We start from the raw sequence: 9211 nt of genomic DNA, 5'->3' as shown, positions 1-9211 counted from the left end.
TGGATCTCCTTGCAGTCCAAGGGACTCTCAAGAGTCTTCTCCAACACCCAGTTCAAAAGCATCAATTCTTCGGCGCTCAGCTTTCTTCACAGTCCAACTCTCACATCCATACATGACCACTGGAAAAACCGTAGTAGGTAACATCATATCATGAAAGCCCTTATGTCTCAAGAGTTTGGTTTTATTCTAAAGTAGACAGGGAAGACTGGGCTTCTCTGGTGGCTCAGATGATAAAGAATCCTCCTGCAATGCGGGAGACCTGGGTTCAATTGGGAAGCTCCCCTGAAGGGAGGGTAAGGCAACCCACTCCAGTATTCTTGCCTGGAAAATCCCCATGGACCAAGGAGCCTGGCTGGCTGCAATCCATGGGGTCGCAAAGAGCTGAACACGACTGAGTGACTAAGCACACACACACAGACAGGGAAGAGTCTTTGAAGAATTTTAGCAGCAGAGTGGCATGACCTGCATGCCTGTGTAGAGAGTGGACTGGAGGGAAAAGTCAGACAGAAGCAGGGAAATTGCTAGGACAGTTATTGAGCTAGCATAGTGTGAAGACGATGAGGGCCCAGGTTAGTGTTACTCAGGCAGTAGAGAGTTATTTAGAGGTTAAAAATGGAGATGAGATGAGTTAGCAGACTCTAAAATAGTATTATTAAAAGACAAGGAAGATTAATTTAGAACAGTAGCTGTGGGGTAGAAAAACAGGTAATATGAATTAGAACTGTAATAGAGATAGAATCAGAGAATTTGGGCCTCAGGATTGTTCAAATACCAACATTCGTATGAAATCACTTATTTCCCCTGTAATGGATCAGTTGTGCTTCTGTGTTCCCACTTACGGACTTAAATCCCTATGTAGTCATTACTCATATCTGCCCTGTGTTTTAGACAGTTATTTAAGTGTCTGTCTTCTACTAGGATTTTAAGTTCCTTGAAAGCAAGAACCTTATCTTTTTTTGTATTTTATATGTCTTCCTACTTTATATGTTTTCACATATACTTCATTAACTACTCAATAAATGTTTGTGGTTTTTTGTTTTTTTTTAGTTATGACACAATTAATTATAGTCATTTTATTACAGAAAGATTCTTAGAGATTCATTTAGTCCAACTCCATCATTTACAGTTGAGAAAACTGAAATCTTAGGGGTTAAATGATTGCCTTGAGCTTCTACCCTCCTAACATTTTTGTGTTTCCTATAAATTATTAAATGAAAGATTAATAAATTAATACAACTAACTGAGAACCTCATCATCCCAACAGAGCCCCTTTTTTTTGTAAATAAATTTCAGAGCACTCAGTCTTCTTGCTCAGGAAGAAGTGTTAACCTTTGTCATTCTCTGACTGAACTACTGCCAAGACTCTTTAGCCTCCTATAATTATCCGTACCCTGTAATTTGGTATTCTTTTTACATGATGGGAGCCTTGTTTCAGTGTGCTCCATCCTCTCTTTTAGGGGACAAGTTGTTCATTGCAGTATAAGAGTATTAATAACTTCATACATCCAACAGTCAGAACCTCTGCCCCCCTGAAAGCATCTGTTTGGCTTTATCATGGTAACAGTTTGTGACCCAGTTCCTTAAGCATGTGAAGAACATGTGAACCAAAATGTTGAACCTTCATTTGGCTGATAGAACTGTATTTGGTAATTGTCCAGAATCCAGTATGGATCATTAATAAGTTTAAAGTGTTAATAATTTCAAATCAGTTATTTGGTCTGATAGTTGTGCTCTTGCTGAAATTAGGAAGCTATATTTGGAGAATTCAGCATTATCTAACTATCCTTCAAGATGGGACCATGTTATCACACCTGGGACTTCTACTGAATTTATACCTTCTCCACTTTTTTTGACTTTGTTTCAGACAAAGGTGGGGGTACATTTTTCTAAGAGAATGTTCCCAGCATGATTCATTATTATTAGAATTCATCTCTTTTTGTATGCCTATTCCAGATTTTTCCCTTGTCAGACAAAATTACGTGTTTGATTTCTTTCTTGCATAGTGGATAGACCAGATGGGTGCAGCCTCACAGAAGAAGGCTTTCCATCCAGCAGGATCAGGACTAGAGTTCAGCTCATCTCGGCATCAGTTTCGAATCCAGGACCAAGAATTTCAGGAAGGCTTTGATGGCGGCTGGTGCCTCTCTATGCATCAGCCTTGGGCTTCTCTGCTTGTCCGAGGGATTAAAAGGTAAGGACAGAAGTGAATTTTGACAGTGAAAGATTTTATGTAAATTTGATTTAGCTTTATGGATTGGGACTCTTCTTCCCAGCCTAGCAATGATTTATAATACCCTTCAGCACATAGAACTTTAAGCAGTGTATTCATGCATGGTATGGACTTTTTTTTTTAACTGAATAGCTTAAAAGAAACTGAGTTTAGAAAGACGACAGGTCCTAGTCATAACAAAGAATTGAATGTAAGTTTTTTCTTCTTTGGAATGAAGTTTATTGAAAACTTCTCTTGCCTTTGCCTTTGTAATATAGCACTCAGCAACCTTAATGGTTTGATCCTATTGGAAATTCAGAGTTCTTATGCCTGTTTATTAATTCTTAAAAGTCACTAGCCTAATTATGACTTTGTTTTTCTATCTATACATCTGTCTTTTAATATGAATAACCATATTGAGAAGCTGTTTTACCACAAATTCCTTTTCTAGAAAAAGTGGGGAGGAGTAGTGAGGATAGTAGAGGTATTGTAAAGTCGTTGTACATGTGAGTAATGGTGACAGCTTACTCTTCCATGGTTTCATATATTTCCTCTGAGATCAGCTGTTCCCTTTGCTTTTGTAAATGTAAACAGAAAATTGATAAATACAGAAAATGAGCTAGAAAAAGAAAGATCATCTACAATTCCACTGCCTAGAAACAGCTATTTTATAATTTTTGAGTGTTTGTTTATATTCTTTATACTTCGCAAATTGTTACATAGTGAGGTCATAATATGTATATATATGTTTATGGTTTTCTTCATTCACTTACTATTATATGTTCATTCTCCCTTGTTTTCCCAGTTTTATTGAGATATAATGGACATAAAACATCATCAGGGTGTACAACATAATGATTACATATATATGTATATTTTGCAAAATGATTACCATGATACGTTTGTCTTAAATCCATCACCTTGCATAGTTACAAATTTTTTTGTTTCTTGTGATGAGAACTTTTAAGACCTACTCTCTTAGCAACTTTCAAATATGCAATATAATATTATTAACTATAGTCACTGTGCTGTAGATTACATCCCCAGGATTTATCTTATAATTAAAAGTTTGTACATTGTGACTGCCTTCACTCAGTCTATCACTGTATTTATGAGTTTGCTTTTTTCAGAATCTGCATGTAAAGTAAGATCGTAAAATATTTATCTTTCTCTCTCTGACTTAGCATAATTCTTCAAGGTTGGTCCATATTGTGGCAAGTCCAAGACTTGGTTTTCTTTTATGGCTGAATAATCCTCATCCATCCATTGATGGACATTTACATTGTCTGCACGTCTTGGCCATTATAAATAATACTGCAGTGAGTGTGAGGATACAAATACCTATTTTTTCCTTCTTGTTTCATCTGTTAGAATTTTATATCCCTGGCAGTGTCCTAACTCATCACAATAATAATGCCTTATATTTAAATACAATTTTATACTTTTCAAAACAGTAGCTGTATTGAAGTAGCTTAGTCCAGTATTATTACAGTCTTAAACACTTAAGCAGCCAAAGGTAAAGTATTGGATTGACAAAAAAAATGTGTTCGGATTTTTCAAAACATGTTATGAAAAACCCGAATGAGGACTTCCCTGGTGGTCTAGTGGTTAAGAGTCTACCTTGCAATGCAAGGGACGGGGGTTCCATTGCTGGTTAGACCCCACATGCTGTGAGGCAACTAAGCCTGTGCACTGCAACTGGAAAGCCCATGAGCCACGACTGAAGAAGCCTGGACACTCTAGAGCCTGTGCTGCAAAACAAGAGAAGCCCGCACACTGCAACTAGAGATAAGCCCACATGCTGCCATGTAGACCCTGTGCGCTGCACCAAAGATCCAGTGCAGCCAAAAAAAAAAAAAAAACCCAAACAAACATTTTGACCAACTCAATAGCTTGCTCTGAATTGCAAAGCCTAGTCAGTGGCAGATAGGGGATCTAGAGTTCTGGTTTTCGAAGTGCTCTTTCCACTCTTACTTTGTAAGCTTCAGTCATTTCTCTGCTTTCTTGAAAGAAAATTATTATCAGAATTTAGGAGCAATCATTTCAACTTTAGTGTTTTTCATGGTTAGCTGTGATTTGCCTCCTTGTGAAGGTGCGTTACCATTTTTCTTCCTTCTTGAAAGTCCGGCTTTCCTGCTTTGTCTCCTAAATGTTCCATAATCCATGTACGTAGTGGCATTACAAGTCCATGTGAATCTGCTTCTGCTCTAGGGCACCTGGGCCCTCAGATGTCTGTTCTTCTCATTCCGCTCTCTGCAGTTGAGGTGTCTTCCTTTCCCAAAGTAGAATACGAAACAGCTTGCTTTTTGCTGAGGGAATCAGAATGTTTATATTGCTCTCATCCTATTTTGGATCTGTGTTATCCACATTTTCTCACTGAAAAGAACAGGATGAACAGCATCCAACCCACAGTCACTAATACCACAGAAACAAAGTGGGTGGTTCTGCCACATTTGTGAGACTATTTTCCCAATATCCCTTGGGATCGTTTGGAGTAGAGGGAAGAAATATATTGATACATTCTCCACTTACTGGGTATCTACCAGGTGCCTGGTACTCTTCCAATTCATCTATGTTAGAAAACTAAGGATAAGAGAATTTCTCTGTTTCCCATTATAAGACAAATATAATAGGGTTATATTATCAGGCTACTTTATTTTATCTTGTAGAAACTAAAGGAGGCACATCTTTTTGTAATCCTTAAAGAGTAGATAGCTGTAACATTCTCTTGATTGCATTTTGTTATTCCACTTAAAGATTCTTTCAGATTAGTTAACAGGTTGTTTGATTATCTACAAAGAATATAACCCTTTATAAAATACTTAGAAAATATAAATTAATGTGGTTGCAATTTAAAAATGATAGCATTTTTATCTAGTTAAACTCATTTTTAAATAGTAACTATGAAAGTACTATTCTTGAGGAGTTATGTGTGGGTGGGAATTTTCCTGTCAGGTTAGAGAACAATGAACAAATCTTTTATGACTCAAAGGCAAGGATTTTAATTTTTGTGGTACAACTCAGATGCTTTGAAAACGGAAGATTTGGATCGTGGAGGTCCAAAGGCTGGTGAAAGCTTCATTTCTGAGTTACAGAGATAGGTAAAACATAGGAACTGAGAGAGATGATTTGTTCTAATGAAAGGGAAAACTAGGGAACAGGGTTCATATTCAAGTGAAAGGTATTATAGGAGAAATTTTTTTTTTTCTACCAGAAATACCCCTCATGGTGAGATATCATCTGTAGATCTCTTGGCTCACCTGGATAATTTGCTGTATGTTAATGAGATCCTCCTGGAGAATGAAATAGCAACCCATTCCAGTATTCTTATCTGGAGAAACCATGGACAGAGGACCCTAATGGGCTGCAGCGCATAGGGTTGCAGAGTCGGACATGCCTGAGCAACTTAGCTCGAATGTGTGAGATCCTCTATGGGAGGAGGACTCTACAGTTATTAGCTAGATCATGGCAATAGTTTTTTAAGGCAGAAATGTCCATGTACCAGTCCTCCACATACTAGGAACCAAAGCATCACTACGTAGTTTTAGTAGACACTAGCATTTAGATTCTTCCCACTAAATTTGTATTTGTTTAAGGGTGGAGGGAAGAAATTGGTACACCCCTCACAGAGGAAGACTTTGGATAGCAGCCACAGCAAAAAGACCTTCTCCTCAAGAAGTCTCAGAACTCCAGACTACTTATCTCCTCCTCCGTGGGAAAGGTAACAGGCACATACTCTTCTAATTTCAGTCTTACTTTGTGGAGAGAAGTCATTGACGTTCATCCTCTTTCACTTCCTTCTTCCTGTGTTTTTTTGGGGGGTTTTTTTGGCTGAAAGGGACTTTAAACTTTGTGTGTGTGTGTGTGGCAAATCATGGACAGCTATTCAAAGCATTAAGTCCCCAAACAAGACAAAGAAAAATCTCAGTTCCTAGCGCCAGGAATCAACCAACTAGTCTTAATTTTCTACATTTTTTGTTATTATGAGAGTAAAATAACTACTATAAATTCTGGGATCTTTAGATTGGGAAGAACAACCACAAATAAGACCTTTTTTCATTGGGAGTGATTCAAATAGACATCTGCAATCAGATTTGGACAGATCAAAGTTAGTTGACTTCAGCAGTGAGTTTTGAGAATCACTGCAAACACTCTCAGTTTATATCCTAAAAAGTAAGATTTAAATTTCTGGCCGTTGGTTGTCTTGGTTTCCTTCCCTGATTCAATGCATGTAGTAATTTTGAAGGTAAAATGAAAGAATAATTACAGAACCACCTTTAAAAGTTAAATCAAGCTTTAGGAATCAGAAGTGCATGTTTCCTTAAAAAGAACTTTTTGTTTTGACTGGTATGATTGGGTTCCTTAAAATTTGTATTCTGACATTCTTATGTTTTTTACTACTTTTTTATAGTTGCTCTCTTGAAACCTCCAATTTCTGGAACCCAGCACTACCAAACTCTAGTCTGATCCAGTTGAGTATAGTGGAATTGATGTGTTTGAAGTGAAGTTGTGGGGTCCCTGAACTTTAGTGGTTTGAGGTTTATTTTCCTATAGCTTAGGATGTGGATAGTGGACTAAGCCAGTTAACCAACTTTTTTGTTAAAATTCAAACAGTTATGATAGGTAACAAGCTTGATAGTTTTCCTTATGTCTACAAACAGATGAGAAAATGATTTATTCAGAATTGAAAACAGATTTGTGAGTTCCAGGGTCACAAAGAAGGAAATTTATATAATCCTTCTGTTACTCTTAATTTAGGTGTGGAATTTCCCAGTGACTATCCATCAGGCTGTCTTCTGGGCTGTGTGGACCTAATTGACTGCTTGTCTCAGAAGCAGTTTAAGGATCAGGTGAGTAAAGAATATTTCTTTTGGACAGATGCTTGATTTGCCAGGGTAGCTGTCCTGTAGATTCTTCAGCTCAGAGTATCCTGTATATGGTGAGCTAGAAACTGAATTCAGACATGTGAGGAGAATCTCCTAAGGAGGAAATACTGGAGAGAGAAAAGACCACAGCAGAAGGAAACAAACAAACAAAAACATAGTGATGATGCTTTGCTTCCTACTATGTGGAGGACTGGTACCTTTCTGCCTAAAAAGCTACTGCCACAATCTAATAAGTGTAGAGTCCTTTTCCTTAATAAAGCTTTCCTGTTCTTGGGGAAGAAACTGTTCATTATTACTTGAATTATTTCAGTTAGATGGCGGGAATGGTAGATTTTGTTATATACTCTGAAACATTTGGTCCAGCCTAGAGAATTCGTGAAAGACATGTATGTTTGAACTCTGATTGCCTGGACCATGCCATCTTTGGGTATGTGTTTATTTTTGTATATGCATCTTGTATGTATTTTGATTGCTAAAGATTTCCAGGTGGCTCAGTGGTAAAGAATGTGCCTGCCAATGCAGGAAATGCATGTTCAGTCCCTGGGTTGGCAAGATCCCCTGGAGAAGGAAATGGCAACCCATTCTAGTATTTTGCCTGAGAAATCCTCTGACAGAGGAGCCTGGGGTTGCCAAGTCAGACACGACTGAGCAGAAAGCACAGAGTACAGTTTTGAACAGCAGAGGGAGCTGAAGGACTTTAGCTTAATTGGAAAACTTTAGAAATTTAGAGCTTTATGTTAAGACTCAGACTAGCAGGAATCCAAAATAGGAAAGTCCCATCCTTAAAGAGTCTTACCTAAAAGTATGGTTTTCCTGTTTTTTGAAACAGTTACGTTATGCAGTAGGGGTTCCACCACTGTACTTAAGAATATGTTCTTCACCTTAATTTTTTTCAGTTAATTATTTGTTTTTCAGAAACTCTTAATTGCCTTTCATTATTAATTAAGTGTCTTCTTAGAAAAAAGAAGAAAAACCAATGACTTTCCTGGTGGTCCAGTGGCTGAGACTCCAAATTCGCAATGTGGAAAGCACGGGTTTGATCCCTGGTCAGGGAACTATACCCCACGTGCCACAGCTAAGACCCAGGGCAGCCAAGTAAATTAAAAAAACAAAAAACTGTTCCCATCCGTCTCATTTTTTCTATTCCTTCCTCCCAGGCTTTAGCCAAGAGTTATTATCGCTCTAGTTTTCTGTATTTCAGTTTCTTGTGGATTGCCTCCTCAGCCCTTTTCTGATTACTTTGTGAGTATAATGCTTTCATTCGGTATGAGTTTTGACTCCGGCCCTTTTGTTTCGCCCTTAGTACCTGATCTAGACCTAGGCAAAACTGCAGATGCATGAAGGCGGTTTGTTTTCCACACCCTTGTGCCTATCTTGGTTCTATCTATGGACATTTTGCCCATTTTTTCAGTGTCTTCTTTCCTCTCCTCTCCTCCCTTTTTCCTTTTTTTCATTCTAAAAATAATAATTGTAAAAATTCCTTATGTTGATGTAGACTTTACAGTTTTAGAGATTGATGAAGAGCTTCATATCACTTGATATATCATATTTCCTTTGTAGGATTGCTGCATTCTCAAAGAGAACACAGGAGCATCTGGCCCTGTGTGTGGTAGGTTTTGGCCAGGGGCCTTCCTTTATTATCTCATTTGTTGATCAGGCAGACCACCACTTGATTCAAGGTCAAATGAATTCAGTTTCTAGGCAGTTAACCAATCTTCTTTCTGCCACAAATTTGTGTTGAGAAGGGTAGGAGGCTGTGATCCTAGTCTGTAGAGTACCACAAGGTTTATAGAAATTAAAAACTCAGTTAACAGAATAAATCTTGTTGGTTTCTCAAGAATTTCTCTATTTCAGTCAGCATGGTACCCTCCTTGAGCTTATTTTCTATCTTTTATCCTGAGGATGATGAGGGCAGCACCCAGAAGTACATGCTCCATGTGTTCCCAGCTGGAGGTCCTGGCAACTCTATGAATTTTCCTGATGTGTATGACATTAGAGTATCCCCAAATGCCAAAAGCCACGAGACTTCCATCAAACAGGAGCCCCATATCTGTTTTCCCTATGGTCAGCTTTGCTGTGGCTTTTCCCCATTGGTTTTTTTTTTTTTTTTTTCCTT

General features: G+C 38.0%; 1 protein-coding gene across 1 annotated transcript in view; it reads left to right on the top strand.

Annotated features, from left to right (window-relative positions):
* The window catches only part of TRIP4 (thyroid hormone receptor interactor 4), a 52248-nt gene that overhangs the window by 19516 nt on the left and 23521 nt on the right, over positions 1-9211 (top strand). Inside the window, exons 9-11 of the mRNA XM_010840191.1 lie at positions 2004-2191; positions 5806-5930; positions 6968-7059. Of these exons, the coding sequence (XP_010838493.1) occupies positions 2004-2191; positions 5806-5930; positions 6968-7059 (405 nt within the window). The remainder of the gene's footprint in view (positions 1-2003; positions 2192-5805; positions 5931-6967; positions 7060-9211) is intronic.

Source organism: Bison bison, unplaced genomic scaffold (assembly GCF_000754665.1).
Source record: "Bison bison bison isolate TAMUID 2011002044 unplaced genomic scaffold, Bison_UMD1.0 scf7180017864142, whole genome shotgun sequence".
NCBI lineage: Eukaryota > Metazoa > Chordata > Mammalia > Artiodactyla > Bovidae > Bison > Bison bison.
The sequence above is the reverse complement of the archived record's forward strand: the minus strand, read 5'-3'. Positions and strand labels throughout refer to the sequence as shown.